Raw genomic sequence first — 23,252 nt, 5'->3', positions numbered from 1 at the left:
AAAACTTCTTTCAATCATCAACACATACCCCAAAAATTTGCTCATTGTAAAAATGTGAACATCACAGAACAAACACATAGCATGCAGCGAGATCAAAGAGGATCTGATAAAGTGTAAAGTGCAGCATGGTTCACTATAAGATCAAAGACAGATGCAATGTGGTTGGAATCTTTGATCCTGCATCTTCTGGGCATGTGTTTTGCTGCCAGGAAAGGTTTCAATGCATGTTATAATAAGTAACTGGTTCTTCCTCCATGCTGAAACTCGTGGGAGGATTCTTATGCGAATGAAAGATGCAGTGAAAATGTTTTTGTGCTTGCATCTACTATTCAGTGAGCGCACAAAAGAACTTGCACAATTTAGTGAGTCTACCCACGTGTTTGTATTTTGCAGTCATTGCTCTAATTGTACAGTAAAGTGGAGGTGATATATGAACATAGTGAAAACATTTACACATATATACAGTTTGTTTTGCTGTATAGTGCTTTTTTCTACTTGTATTTATCTAATACTAGAAGCAAAAATTGGCAGATGCAGATTGCTAACCACAGAGGTTTATGCTATCTTTTAGGTTGAGCTTATAGTGCTGGCGACAGTGACACGACGTCGCGTCAAAAAAAATGCATTGCGGCTGTGGCGTACGCTTATTTTAGGCGCGACGTGACGGAGCGACGGCTTGGTCTGCGATCGCTGAAAGTCATCTCAATTAGATTTTTCCAGCGACCTCAGCCTACTGTCACCGTCGCGTCGCCGGCTCTATAAGCGTAGCCGTAGTCACTTTCTTTAGTTCCATAAAATGAGTTTTCAACAGAAAGTGTTTATCTGACCTTCTAAAAACAGAAAATGAATATGTGATACAAACCTTTATCAGCTGCATGCAGAATACAGAGGTTGTTCGGATAAAAAATGATTCATTGATCATTGAAAGATGTCAACGTTCACGTTGTACTTATGTTATATAAGATAAATATTTCTTATATGTTTATAGTTATAACTTACTTTGGAAGCAGTAAGCATCAAACTTGCTCTGTGGTTCAGGGAAGTATGTTTGGTTACTGTAGCGATATTTAGTCCGCACCCCAAGCAGACCACCTCCACATTGGGCTCTAGCCACAGACACAGGATAACGGACACTGCCATCCGCTAGCCAACCATAGTCACATTGGTCAAAGCCTTTCCTCCATGCCGCATACAGATCTCCAACTGTTGCAAGAACTGCATCTTTTTTCTCACACTCCTTTTTAGCTTCTTCAAAGGTCAGTTTTTTGGGAGAGCTTGTATGGAACAAGTCACCTGGGGGGAAAAAAACAGATTATGTCATTTTAAAATGTAATATTAAATAGATTTCATTTTATTCACTAATCCTGTGAAGACTGTTTTACATTTACAGCAACTGTATTAGACCTCCCTTAAAGTATATCTGCCTATCTAGTTTGGAAACAATTATGTCTCCTAAGAGCATCTTTTGATGTTACATGCTGCAATGCTATTGCATAGAATCAACTAGTCATTCTTTTAATGCAAATTGCAGAACTAAGTATTCTCCAGGCAAGAGTGCGGGTTTTAAAATAACATGACAATATCTTAGACCTGTTCTGATATATTACAATGGATGCCACAAAACTGGTAAATGTAATATTGTTTATGGATAAAACCAAACCTTGATTGAGGCACTTCAGTACCACAGTAGTCCTTAATGCATTTAAATGACACTGAAGAAGTTAACATTACCACATATTATAGGAACGTTTTTCTGCCAAATCAATCTTTTTAAAGACTTACCATTTCTAATTAAAGGATGCTGCTTTACAAACAGAAAAAGACTTGATTTATTTTAACCTAGGTCATCTACACACTTTTTTTTGTTGCCACGCACACTGATTTCAGAATTCAGAATTGAAATTGTTTCATATGACACTGATGGCCTTTTCATGAAAAACATTGTCACTCTTGGGAGTCCACCAAATGGTTAAAAACCATTGCTATTGTTAAACCTTCACTTATGAGTATTTGACCTTGTTTTGGAAATCTGACTCTGAATCTGTTGCTTCCATGCTATACTGGGACACTGCAGCTCAAAGGCTAAATTAGTGGCAGGATTAAAGCAGCAAAACATGTGAAATCTTATATTGTTTTTGTTTTTTTCAAATAAATCAGTTCTGTAGAATTACATAATAGCGACTGTGTTTTTTTTTTTCTTTTCTTGTTTTTATTCAACTCAATGGCATTTTGAATTAGTTTTAAAGCATCATTTAAAGCAGGTGTAGCACACCTCCCAAGCAATGCAAGATCTTTGCAACACTTTCCTATTTGGGATAATTTGTTGCAAATGTTCCCAGCAGTTTGAGCTGCAAACTGTAACAATAGGTAATTTTACCTTATTAATATAAGGATATATTGTAGCTGCTGAGTCACACTGACTGAAGCAGCCATTATGTTAGGCACACAATCAGGATTCTGACAGATTTATAACAGGAGCCCCAAACGATTGACAGTTTAGGCAAGAATGTAGAATTATACATTGTCACATGCATAACATAAAAATAATAATAATTTAAAAAAAAGACAACAAAAGTTGGACAGTAGTATTGCTGCTTTAAGAAGTTACTTCCTGGTCTCTAGAAAACCATGACAAATTGTGAATCATATTTTAGCCCATCATGTCATTCAGGATATGATTATTAAAAATATATATATATATTGAAAAACAAATAGATGTAATTCTTTTTGACGTTTCATTTACATTTTTCAGACAAATATGATTAAGCTGCCAAGTGTTGATATTTTGTTCTATATTCTGGATCCCTGTGAAGGGGTATTCACAGCTGGGACCAGTGGGGAAAATATAAAACATCACCAAAAACTATCAAACATGAATATCTTACTTAAAAAGCACCTTAACACCAACTTTCATCAACGTTTTGTGTAAAAAGTTGAGGACTATTGGCAAAAATTGCCAAATTTTTGCAAATTTCACCAATATTCCCACAAAAATAATAATAATAGCATGTTCTTGTATAGCGCTGCTAATTGTACACAACGCTTTACAGAGACATTTTGCAGGCACAGGTCCCTGCCCCGTAGAGCTTACAATCTATTTTTTTGACTAATTTTCAACCCTGCTAATGAACAGATAACCTGCAATCAAATATTTCACCAAACCATACATTCAATATTTGTGCTCATTTTTAACGCTGAACTGGGACATATTTAAAAATTTGTAATATCTATCACCAATCGGAAATAAATAAAAATATGTGTTTACTAAGATATGTGTACTGTAGTTTGTAAAGTGTATGTGCAGCCCAAAATCTTGATGTGTTTAATCTGAGTTTGAATACAGTAAGGGTACACTTCCATAACAGAAAGAAACTAACAGTTAGTATTACAATTAAAGGAACCAGGATTTTAGGGGGGCTTAAAGACAATTACATGACCCAAAATATTGAGAAATCAACCAGGAGAGGGGAAATACTGGATTTTGGTAATATCAAACAATTTAGAAGAAATAACAAATAAATGGGCAGTATTTAAAACATTGTTAGAAAAGCACACTTATCAGTGTATACCCTTGGGTAATAAATATAAAAGAAACAAGTCTAAACCACTGTGACTAAATAAACAGGTAGGGGAGGAAATGGAAAAGAAGAGACAGGCGTTTAGATTATTAAAGTCAGAAGAGATGGAGGCATCATATCAGAATGATAAGGAATGTAACAAAAGTTGTAAAAGGGTAATGGAATGAGCAAATATTGAAAATGAAAAAGGATTGCAATGAAAATTAAGATTAACCCTAAAAAGTTTTTTTAAGTGTCTTAATACCAAAAAAATGAGAAAAGAAAATATAGGACCCCTTCAGTGTGAGATGGGCAGGCAAATTATTGGAGATAAGGAAAAAGCAGAGGTATTAATCAAATTCTTTGAATCAGTATTTAAAAGGAAAGAATAAATTGCAATAATACTGCCGCAGGAGGAAGCCACAACCTCTATATTAACGAACAATTGGTTAACTGAGGAAGAGGTTCATAGGTGGCTTGATAAAATGAAAGTAAATAAGGTACCTGGCCCTGATGGCATACATCCAAGAGCTATCAAGGAGTTAAGCTCAGTAATAGCCAAGCCATTACATTTAATATTCAAGGACTCCATTACCACAGGCTCATTACCACAAGATTGGCATAAAGTAGAGATAGTGTCTATATTTAAAAGGGAGCTAGATCACAACCAGGGAATTAAAGACCTGTAAGCCTAACATCAATAGTGGGGAAGCTACTTGAAGGTTTAATACAAGATAATATTCAGGAATACCTAATGGAAAACAAAATTATTAGTAATAGTGTGACAGGGTGAAGTCAAACCCTATCAGTTATGCCTGGGAAACATATGTCTGAGTGCTTCATCCAGCACTCAGAAGGTTAACTCAGGAGGAAGCTAGGTAATCAGGAGGTAAGCTGACACCTGTTAACCAGCTAGGTATAAAATGATGTTGTTACTGGCAGTAGCTGGCTGCCTTAGACCTGAGAACTCTGCTATGTGAGCTGCTAGCCAGACAGATTCACCAAACTATACTTCAACCAAAGTAAGATTTGTTCATTTGTTTTCCTGACTGCTTAAAATACAGTGGTTTAGCCAGCCAGCCTGCTAGATAGGCCTGGAGTGTTAGTCAGTTCTCCCAATGTGGAGCAGGATTTGTTTTTGTTTAAAGGGACAGTGTACCCACATGTTATGTTATGCTGTGGAGAAATAAAGCCACTGAACGTTTTCATTTATCCTGAAACAACATGTGTGGACTGTTCCCTGACCTCGGCTACAGGCCATCCTGCCACAGGTGGTGTCAGAAGTGGGACGTCGGACGGCCCCTGTATTTGAAGGGCCACACAGAAAAAAAAATGGAGACAATTTTCTCAGTTCCTTGAGCAACAGCTCCAGCTAGCAGAGAAGCAAGCTGAGCGACAAGCCCAGCAAGATGAGCAACAGGCCCGACGAGAGGAAAAGCTACTCCAACTGCTGGCCGACCAGAGATTCCAAATAACCCACCGGTGATGCTGCCTAAAATGAAGCCAACCGAAGACCCAGAGGCATTTCTCCTCACTTTTGAAAGGGTAGCCACGGCCCACGGCTGGACAGTTGATCGCTGGGTAACGACTCTGGCTCCACTCCTCATAGGAGAAGCTCAGGCAGCCTACCAGGCTCTTCCAGCAGACGAGGCCATGGACTATCAGCAACTAAAGGCTGCTATTCTGGGTCGCCTAGGCCTCACTCCAGAGACCTACCGACAGTGGTTCCGGACAGTCAAATATGCAAACAGAGACTGACCCCGGGTCGTAGCCCACCGCTTAGTAGACTTATGTACCAGGTGGATACAACCAGAGAAGCATACCAAGGCAGAGATCCTTGAACAGTTTGTGCTCGAGCAGTTCATACAGATACTGCCCCCCTCCTCCCGCTCCTGGGTAAAAAGACACGCTGCGTTTTCCCTGGATTCAGCGGTCCGCTTGGTGGAAAACTTCCTTGGCGACGACACCCAACAGGATAGCTGGGAACGGTCCGGGCAAACACCAGTTGCTTCCGGTGATGCCAGAGGCAGGAGAGCAGACAATTGAGGAGTCTACAACCCGCCAGCTCGGGAGATCCAGTCAACTCGATCAGAAGACCCTTTCCCATCTCGGAGGGTTCCTGGTACAAACTCCCGCAGAGACGCCCATTCCGGGTCCGAGGCCATTGGATCACTCAAGGGAGGCCGCCACCCACAGTATTCCCTGAGAACCTGGACTCCCGTCACCCATCCGGTGGAGAGGATACCACCACCAACCAGAAGGGAGGTTCCCATCCAACAGCGGAGAGGTCCAAACACCGAGCACCGTCGAGAGCTTCCGCTGACGACCGAGTTTGCGGACTCCGGAGATGATGAGATGGACTGTTCATATGGCAGAACCACTGCCACAGCTTCTCTCCAAGGGGACCACAATCCGTGGTTAGTCCCAGCATCTCTGGAGGGGAAAATAGTAAAAGCCATGCTGGACTCGGGATCTGGAAAAACCCTGTTCCTAGAGGGCCTAATTCCAAGCAACATACTATCCTATGACTCTCAGTGGAATATCGAGTGTATCCATGGGGATACAAAGAGATACCCGACGGCGAACATTCTACTGCGTATTAAGGATCAAGAGGCTAGCCTGCTAGTGGGAGTTGCTCCCTGGCTACCTGCTCCTGTTCTACTTGGCCGAGACTGGCCCTACTTCGAAACATTGTTGGCCCCTACTCCTACGGAGCCTACTTCTCTGGTACCGGAGAAGCCTGGAGACTTGTTTCCTTTTTCCTCAGAGATTTTCCCCGTAGACACCACGTCCCGAAGACACGTAATCAGAGACGTGCGGAAAAAGAGGACTGGTTAAGAAAGGCTGGGACTCTTGGTAACATTAGTCAGCCCAAAGGACTGCAGGTCATGGCCGGAGATGACCAGGGTGGGGAACCGATAGATACAGGAATCTTGCCAGACCTGGATCTTCCTGACTTCTGTCAGAGGCAGAGGGAAGACCCAGCTCTGGCTAGACAATATGAGAAGGTGGTACAGGTCAACAACAAGATAATGGATGAACAAGGTGTAAGAGTGTTTCCACATTTTGAACTATTGAATGACATCCTATATCGTGTGAATAAGGTTACACAAACAGGGGAGGTCATTCGACAGATGCTAGTCCCTTAAGGGTTGATTAAAACAGTGTTCACCCTAGCCCATACTCTCCCATGGGGTGGTCATTTGGGCAGGGATAAGACCATGGACCACATCTCGTCCCGGTTTTACTGGCCAGGCATACATGGTGACATCATGAAACACAGTGAGACATGTCCTGAATGCCAGTTAACTAGCCAAAAAGAACAGAAGCCGGCTTCCTTGGTCCCTCTGCCCTTGGTAGCCGTCCCATTTGAGAGAATTGGGGTAGATCTGGTCGGACCTTTAGAACCCTCTGCGAAGGGACATAAATTTATACTCGTTGTTGTAGATTATGCCACCAGATATCCTGGGGCCTTCCCGCTGAGATCAGCCACTGCTAAACAGGTTGCTCACAGGCTGTTAGAACTGTTCTATAGGGTAGGACTTCCCCAAGTAATGTTAACTGACCAGGGAACAAATTTCATGGCAAAGTTAATGCAGGATGTCCTGAAGTTATTGGAGATAAAATCCGTCCGGACCTCAGTTTACCATCCTCAGACTGGTGGATTGGTAGAGAGGTTTAACCGTACTTTAAAAACTATGCTTAGGAAGTTTGTGGACACTGAAAAGCGAGCTTGGGATGAACTTCTCCCTTTCCTATTGTTTGCGGTACGAGAAGTTCCCCAATCATCCACAGGCTTCTCCCCGTTTGAGCTCCTATATGGACGTCAACCTCGGGGTATTCTCGACCTACTGAAGGAATCCTCGGAGGAGGAGCCCTCCCCCTCCAAGAATACCCTTCAGTATGTCATAGACCTTAGAAAACGCCTAGACATGATAGGTCGGTTTGCTAAGGAAAACCTCAAATCTGCTCAAGAACGTCAAGAGAGGCAGTACAACCAAAATGCCCGCTTGAGGGTCTTCCAACCTGGGGACCAAGTGATGCTATTACTACTGACATCAGAGAGTAAACTCCTTGCAAAGTGGCAGGGTCCTTTCCAAGTTCTCCGCCGCACCCGGGAGGTGAACTATGAGATCTCTCAACCAGGGTCCAGGAAGGGTAAACAAATCTACCACGTAAACCTCCTGAAACCCTGGAAAACGATGAGATCGCTGTTCATCCACCCTCGGGAAGGAGAGACGGATTTGGGTCCACAGCCTCCAAAGGGTAGTACGTACAATGACCATCAGGTTCCCATGGGAGGGCAGTTAACAACGGAACAAAGGTCAGACCCACTAGAATTATGTGACCAGTTCCTAGATGTTTTTTCTGAGCTGCCAGGGCAGACTGATTTAGTGTCCCATAGGATTGAGACAGAACCTGGCGTAAAAGTACGGTCCCGTCCCTATAGATTGCCAAAGGGCCGAAAAGACCTGGTAGAGAGGGAGATAATAAACATGTTGGAATTGGGCGTGATCAAGGAGTCCCACAGAGAATGGTGTAGTCCTATAGTGTTGGTACCTAAACCAGATGGGAAGGTGAGGTTTTGCGTGGATCTGCAAAAGGTAAATGCTGTATCCAGATTTGATGCATACCCAATGCCTAGGGTGGATGAATTGCTTGACTCTCTTGGTAAAGCAGAGTATATCTCCACCCTAGATCTCACGAAAGGATATTGGCAGATACCTCTAGCGGAAGAATCCAAATGCAAAACTGCCTTCGCCACCCCTCTCGGTTTATACCAATTCGTCACTATGCCATTTGAGTTACATGGGGCTCCAGCCACGTTCCAAAGGTTAATGGACAAGGTACTACGACCCCATTGGACATATGCCGCGGCCTACTTGGATGACATTGTCATCTATAGCAGACACTGGCAGTCTCATATAAAAAGGTTAAGGGCAGTCCTAACGTCCTTAAGAGAAGCAGGGCTCACTGCAATTCCGAAAAAATGTGCCCTGGGTAAATCCACTTCAAAATACTTGGGCTATGCCGTTGGGGGAGGGATAGTAAGGCCACTAGCTAGCAAGGTGGCCACCATAAAGGAAGTCCCCACCCCACAGACAAAGACACAGGTCCGCTCCCTTTTGGGGTTAGCAGGGTATTACAGGCGGTTTATCCCCAATTTTTAAAAAATGTCTGCACCCCTAACAGATCTGACAAAAATGAGTGCCCCGACCCAAGTTAAATGGTCTTGGGAGTGCCAAGAAGTCTTTGACATGCTAAAAAAGTGCCTGTAAGAGGGCCCCGCTCTTCGGAGCCCAGATTTTAAAGAGCCCTTCATCATCCAGACGGATGCCTCAGAGGTAGGACTGGGAGCAGTGCTGTCCCAGCAATTTGATGGTGTTGAACACCCCATACTGTTCATCAGCAGGAAGCTGTTCCCAAGGGAAGTGAGGTATTCCATCATTGAGAAGGAGTGCCTCGCTGTAAAATGAGCAATTGAGGCCTTGAGACATTATGTCGCCGGAGTACACTTCACCCTGGTCACTGACCATGCGCCCTTGAAATGGTTAAACACCATGAAGGACACAAATTCAAGGTTGACCAGGTGGTATATGGCCCTCCAACCCTTCTCTTTTGATATACAGCATAGACCTGGAAAGGACCATGGTGTCACGGTAGCTTATGACAAGATATAATGAACACCAAATATCTGGGTTGAACTGAACGAGGCTTAGATATAATAACATATAATTTATTCCTTAAATAAGGTGAACACAGCAATATAGTACAATTAACAGACAAGAAGGTAACACTTACTTAGGGTTGGGGAATGGAGAAGTATCAGCTAGCAATTCTCCAGCAATCCGGTGACATTCAAGATGGTATCAGAAGAACAACTAAAAACTGTAGGTTTGACACAGTTTATATACCTGTGTAACCCTATTCTTAACATTGAATACAGACTATTGTTGAACAATTATCTGCATCCAATCCCTAACGTGGAGACAAAGATTAACCCATGCCCCCCAGATAATTAGCCCATGTGTACTGGGACTCTATGGGTAGCCCCATAATTAAATCAGGGGCGACGACCAGTCTATCAAATGAAGTATCTGTTTGTAGGTGTAAACATAACACTTACAAACCACTCCAATTTGATGATTCTCCACCCTCAGGTAACAATTACAGTTAGTACTTAGTGTAAACAATCCGGGCAGTTAACTTTTGATCACAGTGCTTAGGCTCAATCAGCCGGCTGCCCTTCATGACCTATTAGCATAGCAGATGGTCTGCATTTTCAGAGCAGATCCAAAATACCATACATATATACTTTAATATCTACACATATTAATAAGTTCCATTCTGGTGGGCTCAGTGGGTCGAAATTTGCCAGTTCTTAATGCCTACAGTGACTCCACATATTGGCCAAATATCAACTCTCTGCGATCTCCAGAACTGGAGATACAGAAATGCACTTTAAAACATCTTTAAAATACAGGATTATAATGAAACATGGGAACAGGGGAACATACATTTTCATGACATGACAAGGTGTAAACCACCTTCCTGGACTGCAGTCCAGTTAACCCCTTGCCTCCCTGGTGAGGTCAGGGGGTGGCCATATGGGGTGCAACCCCTTTAATACCGGGCCAACCCCCTCTCCCTCTACACATGGAAATGCCGATTTTTTTGTCAAGAGAAGGAGTGGAGGGTCAGCCGTGTGGGACCCTAGCCACACACAAAGAGGGGAGGTATGTGACAGGGTGAAGTCAACCCCTATCAGTTATGCCTGGGAAACATATGTCTGAGTGCTTCATCCAGCACTCAGAAGGTTAACTCAGGAGGAAGCTAGGTAATCAGGAGGTAAGCTGACACCTGTTAACCAGCTAGGTATAAAAGGATGTTGTTACTGGCAGTAGCTGGCTGCCTTAGACCTGAGAACTCTGCTATGTGAGTGCTAGCCAGACGGATTCACCAAACTAACTACTTCAACCAAAGTAAGACTTGTTAATTTGTTTTCCTGACTGCTTAAAATACAGTTACGGTTTGGTAAATGGTTTAGCCAGCCAGCCTGCTAGGTAGGCCTGGAGTGTTAGTCAGTTCTCCCAATGTGGAGCAGGATTTGTTTTTGTTTAAAGGGACAGTGTACCCACATGTTATGTTATGCTGTGGAGAAATAAAGCCACTGAACGTTTTCATTTATCCTGAAACAACACGTGTGGACTGTTCCCTGACCTCGGCTACAGGCCGTCCTGCCACAAATAGTCAGCATGGATTTATGAAGGATAGATCATGCCAAACTAACCTTATTAGTTTCTTTGAGGAAGTACAGGCATACCCCGCATTAACGTACGCAATGGGACCGGAGCATGTATGTAAAGCGAAAATGTACTTAAAGTGAAGCACTACCTTTTCCCACTTATCGATGCATGTACTGTACTACAATCGTCATATACGTGCATAACTGATGTAAATAACGCATTTGTAACAGGCTCTATAGTCTCCCTGCTTGTGCACAGCTTCGGTACAGGTAGGGAGCCGGTATTGCTGTTCAGGACGTGATGACAGGCGCATGCGTGAGCTGCCGTTTGCCTATTGGGCGATATGTACTTACTCGCGAGTGTACTTAAAGTGAGTGTACTTAAAGCGGGGTATGCTTGTAACTAGGAATTTAGACCAGGGTAATGTAGTCGATGTGGTTTACTTAGATTTTGCTAAGAGAGAGTTGTAAATTTAACTTTTCCAGGTTGGACTAAAGTTGTAAGTGGAGTGCCTCAGTGATCGGTACTGGGACCCCAGCTTTTTAACTTGTTTATTAATAACCTTGAGGTTGCAGATTTGCTGATGACACTAAATTTTGTAAGGTAATAGAATCAGAGCAGGGTGTCATTTCTCTCCAGAACGACTTGGAGAGACTGGAAACATGAGCAGGTAAATGGCAGATGAGGTTTAACACAGATACTGTAAATGTAAGGTTATGCATTTGGGAAACAAGAAAAAACAGACAGCTTACAAATGAAATAGGGATAAATTAGGAGAATCTTTAATGGAGAAGAATTTAGGAGTGCTTGCAGACAGCAGGCTTAGCAATAGTGCCCAAAGTCATGCAGTAGCTGCAAAGGCAAATAAGATCTTATCTTGCATTAAATGGGGAATGGATGGAAGGGAAGTAAACATAATTATGCCACTTTATAAAGCATTAGTAAGACAACACCTTGAATATGTTTTGGGCACCACTCCATAGAAAAGACATTGTGGAACTAGAAAAGTGCAGAGAAGTGGCACCAAATTAATAAAGGGGATAGATAATCTGATTTATTAAAAGAGGCTAGCTAAATTAGATATGTTTACATTAGAAAAGAGGCATCTAAGAGAAGATATGATAACTATATCCTAATACATTTTAGAACAATACAAAGATCTTTCAAAAGAACTGTTCATCCAAAGGGCAGTACAATACAACACAGGATCATCCCTTTAGGTTGGAGGAAAGTACATTTCACAGCTACAAAGGAAAGGGTTCTTTACAGTAAGGACAGTTAAAATGTGGAATTCATTAACCATGGAGACTGTAATGGCAGATACCATAGATATATTTAAAAATGTTGGACATCTTTTAAAAAAGGAAAGGTATACAGGGATATACCTAATAGGTAAACATGGGAAGCATGTTGATCCAGGGAGAAATCTGATTGCCAATATTTGGAGTCAGGGAGGAATTCGTTTTTTCTCCTTATGAGATATTATTGGATGACATTTTGGGTTTGTTTGTTTGCCTTCCTCTGGATCAATATACTGTACATACAAATATAGGATAAAGTATATCTGTCGTCTAAATTTAGCATAGGTTGAACTTGATGGACGTATGTATTTTTTCAACCTCATCTACTATTTAACTATATAACTTTCAAGTTTAAATTTATATATATATATATATAGTCCCAGTTAGTAGGCAGCTTTATGTCTGATTCATAGCAGAAAGTGCAGACATAGTGTGGATGTGATCCGCCCCACAGATTCACAGTCACTAAGGCTGGTGAATAGGAAATCCATAATAGACTTTACAATGATTCTGGTTTCCTTCACCTGCTCACCTAATTACTAGAACAGGTATTTAGAGCAGAGAGGATTGCTTTTACATTCTCTCTCCTAGAGCCTGGAGGCTGCTGCTCCCCAGGATCCAGTTCGGGGTAGACGGCCCCCTCACGTGTGGCAGCATCTGAGAATCTATTGGGACGCTGTCCCCATCTGAAAGTTAAGAATTCAACTATATATGTGTGTTATTTAAGCTGGTGAGTGGCTTGCCCACCCAACATTGCTGTTAGGAATATGCTGTGAGTTAGACTCCTGACAGGAGTAGATGTTATTTTTATGATTTCTTTTGTTTAATAAAATGATGGTGTTTGAAATGTTTAGTGTCACTAATGGAAAAATAAACACAGCTGAAGGTTGAGGGCCAAGTGCCTCTTGTGTGTATACACATGTTTGTCCCCCTTTTCTACAAATAAACCCTAGAAGACTAAGGGCCTCATTCAGAAAGCCTCGATAAGGCCCTTATCGAGCACTTATCGACCATAATGGCTACTCGTATTCAGAAAGCCTCAATAAGTGCTCGATAACGGCCTGTATCAACGCAAAATTTTATGATCAAAAGATAATCGCCAATTGAGCGGCGATCAGCCGCTTATCGACCATTTTCGGGAGGATCATAAACTCGCGCGATTCAGATACCCGCGAGTCGGCTGTCTCAGCCTATCGCAGCCCTAAAAGGCGATCTTCTTCCCAAATCCAATTCACCTCAAAATTTAGGTAAATTGGTGGGGAGTTTGCCTCGATGAGCTGCGATGTGTCTGGACTTGGAAAAAATCAGGCCCTTTTCCTGCCTCGGATTGATGCCGGGGGTCTCCAGAGCTGATAGCCATTAATAGCAGTTCCCGAGCCCCCCGGCATGCATCCGATGTAGGAAAAATGCATTTACAGCAACTTCATTACCTTAACGGCTAACCGCTAAGGCAATGAAGGGGTTAAACACCCGTGCCAGGCTTACTGTGGCTAGCGAGGATGGGTGAAGGGGGAATTTGGCCCTTAGTGGCTGTTTAGCCCTTGCGGGGGGGCTGCGGGGGGACTTAACCCCTTCATTACCTTAGCGATTAATACCGCTAAGGTAATAAAGGGGTTAACCCAACCGCAAGGTCTAGACACCCATCCTTAGGGCTAATACCCCCTTCACCCATCCATGAGGCCTTAGCACCCACCCCGGACTGACTATACCCACACTGTACCCATTGAGTAGTATAGTGGTACATCATACCCATATAATAATAATATGGGTATGATAAGCCACTATAGCACTCAATGGGCACCCTAATTACAATATATTAATACACAAGACATACAATAATAAAACATAACTAAACTCCAAAAAACCACACTTCACTAAATAAGGCCTTGCCCCCGCTGCATGCTGCAGCGTCCGCTGTGGCGGACGCTGCGCTCACCAGAGCCCTCCCCGCAACGGCGCCGGGCCCGCTGCGAGGGGGGGCCGCAGCGCTCGCGCGAGAGCTACTCCTGCTCTCAATAGAATTGAGAGCAGGAACTCGCGTCGAGCGGCTAGGCACGCCCCCCGGCGGTTCAGCCAATGAGGGTGAACCTGCCGGGTGACGTCATGGCCGCGCCCCCGTCACTCCTCCGGCACGCCCCCCCCGGTCTCTGCTCCTGCAGTGAGCTGCAGACCGGGGAATCGCCGGAACGCGCAGCCGAAAGCGCGGGCGCGCATTAGAGCGCCGTGACCGGGGCCTTAGCCTTAAAACAGTAGCCAGCTAATCCAATCAATACAAGTAATAACAACATCAACAATGAATTAATTACACCATTAACCAATCAAACCAATTAATTCCTAAACCAACTCAAAATGAATAGTAACACTAACCAATCAAAACAATTAATTACTACAACATTAATGAATGTAAACTTTAAAATACAAAGAAAGAAATTCTAACAATTTCTGAAATAACCATAAAACGCAGTAGATAACATAATACAACATTAACTACAAACGAACACCAATCGCAAACCTTTTATTAGCATTAAGCATGAAAAAACAAACAATCACATCCACATAATAAACTGAAATGAAAAAAAGCTACAGCAATACCAAGCGAGAAATGCCCCCCAAATATTGTCATAATAATGTATTAATCTGTACCCTAAAGAGGTACAGATTAATATATTATCAGTCAATGTGCCTCCCCCAAAAAATCAAACCACACATCCAATGAATAAACCTGTGAAAAGAGACATTTACAAACATTCAATATATTACTTACCATTAGAAGCGGTGGCCCTCCGACTCCCGGGGTAACAGGAAGCTCACGTACCTTGAAGCCCTCCATCAGCATCCGATGCCATCCGCCATGAAGATCCGGATCAGGTACCCAAATCTTCTTTTTTCTTTCTTTAATCATCTTCTATCTTCATCTGTAACCATTTCTTGGTCTTTTTTATCTTCTATCTTCTTGTTGTAATCCAAAAAGCCCCATGGTAGATCCCAACTGATGTTGTCTCATCGTCTTCTTGGGCTCAAATGAGGCGTCACAGCCTTAAATAGGGCTTGTGACATCAGATTTAGCCTCAAAATGGTTAACAGCCACCTGATTGGCTGTTAAAACCATGTTCCGACTTTATTTATTTTTTTTACATGATGTCACTTAAAGGGAATGATGCCAGCCAATCAGAATGGCTGTGCTTCATTTGCCTTTAAGATGACGCCACGAAGCCGGCGTCACATGGTATTTCAGCCAATCAGATCGTGGGAACCAATTCCACACTCTGATTGGCTGAAATACCTTGTGACACCGGCCATCTTGGATTTAGTGATGTCATCTTAAAGGCAAATTAAGCACAGCCATTCTGATTGGCTAGCATCATTCCCTTTAACATGACGTCACTAAATCCAAGATGGCCGCTGTGTTACAAGGTATTTCAGCCAATCAGAGTGTGGAATTGGTTCCCACGATCTGATTGGCTGAAATACCATGTGACGCCGGCTTCGTGACGTCATCTTAAAGGCAAATGAAGCACAGCCATTCTGATTGGCTGGCATCATTCCCTTTAAGTGATGTCATGTCAAAAAAAAATTAAAGTCGGAACATGGTTTTAACAGCCAATCAGGTGGCTATTAACCATTTTGAGGCTAAATGTGATGTCACAAGCCCTATTTAAGGCCGTGACTCCTCATTTGAGCCCAAGAAGAAGACGAGACAACATCGGTTGGGATCTACCATGGGGCTTTTTGGATTACAACAAGAAGATAGAAGATAAAGAAGACCAAGAAATGGTTACAGATGAAGATAGAAGAAGGTGATTAAAGAAAGAAAAAAGAAGATTTGGGTACCTGATCCGGATCTTCATGGCGGATGGCATCGGATGCTGCTGAAGGGCTTCAAGGTACGTGAGCTTCCTGTTACCCCGGGAGTCGGAGGGCCACCGCTTCTAATGGTAAGTAATATATTGAATGTTTGTAAATGTCTCTTTTTACATTTTTATTCTTTGGATGTGTTTTTTGATTTTTTTGGGGGTGGCACATTGACTGATAATATATTAATCTGTACCTCTTTAGGGTACAGATTAATACATTATTATGACAATATTTGGGGCATTTCTCGCTTGGTATTGCTGTAGCTTTTTTTCATTTCAGTTTATTATGTGGATGTGATTGTTTGTTTTTTCATGCTTAATGCTAATAAAAGGTTTGCCATTGGTGTTCGATTGTAGTTAATGTTATATTATGTAGCTAATGCGTTTTATGGTTAGTTCAGATATTGTTAGAATTTCTTTCTTTCTATTTTACTGTTTAAATTCATTAATGTTGTAGTAATTAATTGTTTTGATTGGTTAGTGTTACTATTCATTTTGAGTTGGTTTAGAAATTAATTGGTTTGATTGGTTAATGGTTTAATTAATTCATTGTTGATGTTGTTATTGCTTGTATTGATTGGATTTGCTGGCTACTGTTTTTATTTAGTGAAGTGTGGTTTTTTGGAGTTTAGTTATGTTTTATTATTGTGTGTCTTATGTATTAATGTATTGTAATTAGGGTGCCCATTGAGTGCTATAGAGGCTTATCATGCCCATATTATTATTATATGGGTATGATGTACCACTATACTACTCAATGGGTACAGGGTGGGTATAGTCAGACAGGGGTGGGTGCTAAGGCCTCCTGGGTTTGCATCGGGTCAGGGTGGGTAAACCCCTTATTGACTATAGCGGTTAGTAACCGCTAAGGTGATTAAGGGGTTAGGGGCCTTTAGAATGTCTTTATTATGTATATACTGTATATGCTTTCTTGCTACGGAGGATAGAGGGACCTGCTGTTGTGGTAAGTATAACTGTATTTATTTACTTTATTTTTGTATGCTAATGCAGTGTTTACTAATGGGCAAATAATCTATTATCCATATCTGGATAATAGTTATTTTGCCCATTACTGTACTGTATGGGTTTGGGCGGAGGGGGGGGCGTGTATTGATGTTTATTACAATATTTATTAATATACATTTCTTTCATAGTGTAGATGTGCAGGGGGTCTCCGGAGCTGAACCACGTTGGTTTTATGTCCGGGGACACCCTGCTTCCCGAGATACAGGTCCCTTTATGGGGTATGCCGGTATCCCTCTGCATTGATATGTCCCGCGTCACGTGACCAAGACATTTCCTTGCATAGGAGATACTGGCATCCCATAAAGGTGCCTGTATCTCGGGAAGCAGGGGGTCCCTGGACCTGAAACCAAAGTGGTTCAGCTCCGGAGACCCCCTGCACATCTACACTATGAAAGAAATGTATATTTAAATAAATAATTTTCGGGCGACATTTCAGCTGGGAGAGGCAGCTCTCTCAGAGCCGCTCTCTCTGCAGCAGAAATGAATCGCCAGTTTAGGCCTTTTTAGAGGCTCGATGCTCTCGCTGGCAGTAACTCGCCCGTTTTAGGAATTTTGCTGTCACTTGTAATCGAGCCTTTCTGAATACCGTGATAGCAACACCCAAAAAAACGGCATTTTAAATGCCCTGGCGATAATTTTTATCAACCCTCTCTGAATGAGGCCCTAAGTCGCGAAGAGCCTGGGCAAACAATAAATTAACAATTAAATTAAATATCCACCTTTATAAACAATGGGACTGACTTTACGCAGGTTTTTGGCTTCAATTTTAAAATATTCTTTGTTGGTGGAGCACAAGACAGGATGTTATCTCTCCCTGAACAAACTGAATCTCTAATACGGGATGAGAACTAAAGCAGTAAACCACAATTTTTTTACCACTGCCTTAACCACAGCTTTAAATTGCTGCATAAACCACTGTTTCTAAACATTGACTAAATCACTGCTCCCACCGCACAAATACCAACAATGAGATATTTTGCTTCTGAAGAATTCTCTCCAGGAACTGCTAGTAGTTATGAGCAGTGCAGCCATGTGTAAAGACCATGTCACACTTCATCTCATGGAATAATTACACTGACAAAAAGATCTAGGGGGAAAGGATGTTTGTAGAAGCAGCTCTTGTTACTTTCTCTCCCCTTGTGATACTAAAGTACTTAGTGATGTTATGCTATCTCTGTAAAATATCTAATTTTCTCTGTTAAACCCTGCTTTTAATGGATTAACTCAAGTCAGTTGCATCAAGGCATGACAGTCTCCAAAAAGATAGACAAAAGGGAGTGGTAAAATACTGAACCATGTAACCCTTTTTCATCCTTAGATTTAAAGCAATATATTATCTAATGCTGGAACTGCTGATAGCATACAAATAAATATTAGGTGACAATGGCATGAATTTAATTGCTTGTATTTTTTCAGTATCAGAAAAATTATTACAAATCCTTTTTTAAGATAAATTAGTTACATCTAAACAATTTCCATGCAGCAACAGCTCTTTTTAGTGTATGTTAAATCTGACTGCTACTTACACATAACCTCCACACTTTTCTGTGTCTGCCCAGAGTTGGGTCAACCATGGAAATAAGATTCTGCACAGAATTAGCATTATGTGAGATTAGAATAAAAGGGTGATCACCTCCACATAAAAGGTCTCAGTGTAAAACAGATAAAGCGAAGATATTAAGGGCTTTATTTACGAAAAAGTACTGAGATACCTTACAGTGCTGTAAGACACTTTGAGGGTTATTCATAGAATGTTGTTACAGGATAATGTACCCACACAGGAGTTAACACCTGTTCAAGGGTGTTAACACATATCAGAGCTTGATGAATTTGGGGATCTGTGGTTCCTTCACTTATGACTTAGAATATATGTTGGTAGTTCAATACTCGCATTGTTGCTTTTACATAATGTTTTGGATATTTCTGCCTATTTAAAAATGACTAATGGGCAGTATACTGAGAAGTAAGAGATACGATCAGAATTGTGTTGCAGAAAGGCTGAGGAATCCAGGCTATAAAGCAGAGAGCACCAACTTTTTGAGACTGAATTTGGGTCCACTAGAAGGTCTGTTAGTTGTGATTTTGTGGTATCTTGTAGTTGTCACTGTAATAGTACTTTCCCGTTATTGAATTGAATGGCCTAATCAAAAATCCCTATGTGGGTTATTCATTAAAGTGTGATAGTGCTGCTTGGCACTAACACACGGAAACTTCCACTAACTTGAGTAGGAGTTTTTGTGCGGTTGTGTCTGATCTCCACTATCACACTTTAGTAAATATTCCCTTTTATGTTTCTTATTCTAATGTCCATTAGAAAGTACATGTAAGTCCTAACCATAGTCAACGCCAGTCAACCCTAACCCAGATATTGTAAATTCCTGTCAACCTTGCAGGTCCTGGAAATTATGACAATGTGTATTACATTTTGGTAAAACACCCAATTTAACTACATCAAGAAAGTAATAATCTTTCATAAATTACAATTTATCCATAACCATGTATGTATGTGTGTGTAAAATATACATATATATATATAATCTTCATTCAGATGTATTTCATGTGCATTATAATGTAACTAGTACAGGTTTAAATTGTCCCAATCTAACTTATTACTTAAACCCATTAATAGTTACATAAAATCCTTTTAAATAAATTAGTTGAAGTAGTTTGAGATGATGTCCATGCACTCATTCTTAAGTTATGACTTCCTGAACATCACTGTAGCCACAAAAGGTTAGTAGGCATCAGTAAAAAGTGTGAGCTGATGTTTTCATAGCTGCAGCTGAAGTGAGAAGTAACTCAGCAATATTAGCCAGGCAAACCTTACAGCATAGAGCAGACATGCAATAGAACCTCACGTTGTAACCCTGTCACTGCAAACCTGAAAATTGAAACCGTGACAGTGTTTATGTTGCAGACAATAATGCAGTGTGTGTTAACTTTGGCAGTCTTTTCTATCCAAAAATCAGGTTGAAGTCAGCAGTAAGTCAAAGAATTGCTGGGATTTTCCTGTTCTGTGTATTTGCACTTTATAATAGAAAGAAAAACACCTGACTATTTAAGGTTTCTTTTTTTTATGGCTGTTAAATACCACAGACTAGACTTATGAGCCAGGGTTTCTGTTCCAGACAGAGGCTGATTCAAAATCTTCTCTCTGGAAAGCTCTAGACGCTGTCTTATTAGCGTGTTCTTCAAAAGCCTGTCAAATCTTAAACTCATGGTATTAGATGCCACTTTCATGTTTCCGAATTAAAACTATCCCACCTGCTTTGGAAGTCTCTTTATTTATTCCAAATGATATATGCATCTGTTTTATGATGCAAGAAGTGTATTTAGAACGAGACTTACAGAAAGCAGAAATTAAACCGCTTACTCCTCCTTACGTTTCCGTTGGCTCATAATTTTAATATTCGTTTCCACATAAAGTCTTTTGTCAGAAAAAAAAGCTATGGAATTACTTAAAAATGAAAAGTGAAAGCTCTGAAGATAAATATGGCTCTAATTAGTTTATTCTTGTACCTCCCCCTTGCCCTACCCTAACAGATTATAGCTTCACATACAGCCTATGATTTTAGGGTTACCAGGTGTCCTGTATTGAACTGGACTGTCCTGTATTTGGGCCCTCTGTCCAGTAAAAAGTTAGAGGTAATAACGGACATGTATGGGGAGAGAGTAACAGGTGAGGGGGGGGGGAAGCAAGAGGGTGGGGGGTGGAGGGTGAGAGAGGATGAGGGGAGAGGGGTAAGAGGATGAGGGGGTAAAAGGATGAGGGAAGGGGGAGTGAGAATGGTTGACGTGAGACGGGGGAGAGGGGGAAAGAGGATGAAGGTGAGAGGGAGAGGATGAGGGGAGGGGGTGAGAGAGGATGAAGGGTGAGAGGGGGAGAGAGGATGAAGTGTGAGAGGAGAAGAGAGGGGGAGGGGGGTTAAACAGGATAGGGGAAGGGGAGTGAGAAAGGATGAAGGGAGGGGGTGAGAGAGGATGAGTGAAGGGGGGTAGCGAGGATGTGGGGAAGAGGGTTAGACATGATAAGGGATGGGGGCGGGAGGATATGAGGGGTGAGAGGATGAGGGGAGGGGGAGTGAGAAAGGATGAAGGGGGGGTGAAAGAGGATCAGTGGAGGGTGAGAGGATGGGGGGAGGGGTGAGAGAGGATGAGAGGATGGGTGAGAGAGGATGAGGGGAGGGGGTGAGAGGATCAGGGAAGGGGGAGTGAGAGGATGAGGGGGGGAGGTAGAGAGGATGAGGGGAGAGGGGAGAGTGAGAGAGAGGATGAGGGGAGAGGGGAATAACAGGATAGGGGAAGGGTGTGAGAGAGGATGTAGGGACAGAGATGAGAGAGGATGAGGGAAGGAGGTAGAGATGATGTGGGGAAGGGGGTTAGACAGGATAAGGGAAGGGGTGAGAGAGGATGAGGGGGGTGAGATGATGAGTGAAGGGGGAGTGAGAAAGGATAAATGGGGGTGAGAGAGGATGATGGGAGGGTGTGAGAGAGGATGAAGGGTGGGGGGTGAGAGGATGGGGAGAGGGGTGAGAGAATATGAGGGGAGGGGGAGTGAGAGAGGATGAGGGGAGGGGGAGAGAGGATGAGGGGAGGGGGAGAGAGGATGAGGGGAGGGGGAGAGAGGATGAGGGGAGGGGGAGAGAGGATGAGGGGAGGGGGAGAGAGGGTGAGGGGAGGGGGAGAGAGGATGAGGGGAGGGGGAGAGAGGATGAGGGGAGGGGGAGAGAGGATTAGGGGATGGGGAGAGAGAGGATGAGGGGAGAGAGGGTGGAGAGGATGAGGGGAGAGAGGGTGGAGAGGATGAGCGGAGATGGGGAGAGATGATTAGGGGAGAGGGGGGAGAGAGGATGGGGGGAGAGAGGATGAGGGGAATGGGGTGAGAGAGGATGAGGGAAGGGGTGGGAGGATGAGTGGTGGGAGGGGAGCATTAAGATCAGTATTGCTTGCCATGGGCCTGTATGACTGCATGTATGTTATTTATAAATGATCTGAAATTACATATTTTTTTCCTAAATTTCACTCCAAGTATGCACCATTTTATATTCTATTTAATTTTAAAAAAAATTCTAGGGAGGACAGACACAGACCCCTCCCCAGAATTTTTTAACGAAATAGAATATGAAATAGTGCAAAATTGGTGCATACTTGGTGTGAAATGTAGAAAAAACTTCATAACAGTCAGATCATTTATAAATAACATACCTCCCCACTTTTCTCAAGCGCATCGCACTTTTCACTGTTGTGTCCAGTATTTTTGGAGAAGCCACCTGGCAACCCTAGCTATGAAGGAATGACGCCTGTTATTATACAAGTGAACAATACATACACCTGCACAGAACCATGTCCCTCATAATTATTTTTGAGTTCAAGAACACTTGAAAACATAAATGCAGTTGCTTCTCACTTAAAACAAAACGTGTATTGTATTTCTGAAGTATTGTGCATTTTAAAATATATGTGTATTCGGGCCAAGAGTACAGGCCACACATGGAAGATGCTGTGGTTTTACATTAACATGCTGCCAATTCTTCCAAATTGATCTGACATTTAGTGATATTGAAGCAAGTATCCCTTTGTCAGAACTAAGCCTCAAGCAAATGGATAACCCAAAAACTTTCAAAGGAAAATGCACAAAAAACACTTCCCTTCATCAATTATTTGTCAACTCAAACAAACCTGGGATCATCAGTGAGTTTAAAAGAATTCCCTGTATTGAAGCACAAAAATATTTTTTAACATTAAAAGGCACCTGATAAGATCTGAAACACTGGTGCAGGTCTCAAGTTACACATTAGTTAAGTGCTGCTTTGATTTTTTGAGTCTGAACAATCACATCACATTGTGCACCTTGTATTTCCATTTTTAAGACGAGCAAAGCATGGTTTCATAGCATGGTTTCATAGCTTTAATAAAAAGGAATAGGGACAATGCCACGCAGTCTTGTTTACTTGTACACATGGGCGGCAGTGACAGAAGAGTTTGAACTCTGTACACATGATAGTGTTGTCGCCCATCTGTTTTCAACACAATTGCTAAGCATCAACTATGTCAGGCAAAGGAAAAAGGACATGATGATGATATGTAATAACAGTGATGAAAATATCCCGTGCAAGAAAAAGTTCAATTATCCACGAATAAATAATTATTTTCAAAAGGTAGTGTTACCCTCTTACATTTTTGTGTTGAAAATGGATCTTGGGTACATTTGTGAGTTGGCAGATGTAATATAAACTGTTACTCAGAGCCACTCTGTCCCTGAAGTCT

The 23,252-nt window shown here is 42.1% G+C and overlaps 1 protein-coding gene across 2 annotated transcripts in view; it reads right to left on the bottom strand.

Moving 5' to 3' along the window:
- Positions 1 to 23,252, bottom strand: part of VCAN (versican) — a 119,913-nt gene that overhangs the window by 71,919 nt on the left and 24,742 nt on the right. For both annotated transcript variants that reach the window (XM_075592562.1, XM_075592569.1), the window contains exon 6: positions 1,000 to 1,293. In XM_075592562.1, coding sequence (XP_075448677.1) covers positions 1,000 to 1,293 — 294 coding nt within the window. The remainder of the gene's footprint in view (positions 1 to 999; positions 1,294 to 23,252) is intronic.

This window comes from Ascaphus truei, chromosome 1, assembly GCF_040206685.1.
Source record: "Ascaphus truei isolate aAscTru1 chromosome 1, aAscTru1.hap1, whole genome shotgun sequence".
NCBI lineage: Eukaryota > Metazoa > Chordata > Amphibia > Anura > Ascaphidae > Ascaphus > Ascaphus truei.
This window is presented reverse-complemented; position numbering and strand designations above follow the sequence as displayed.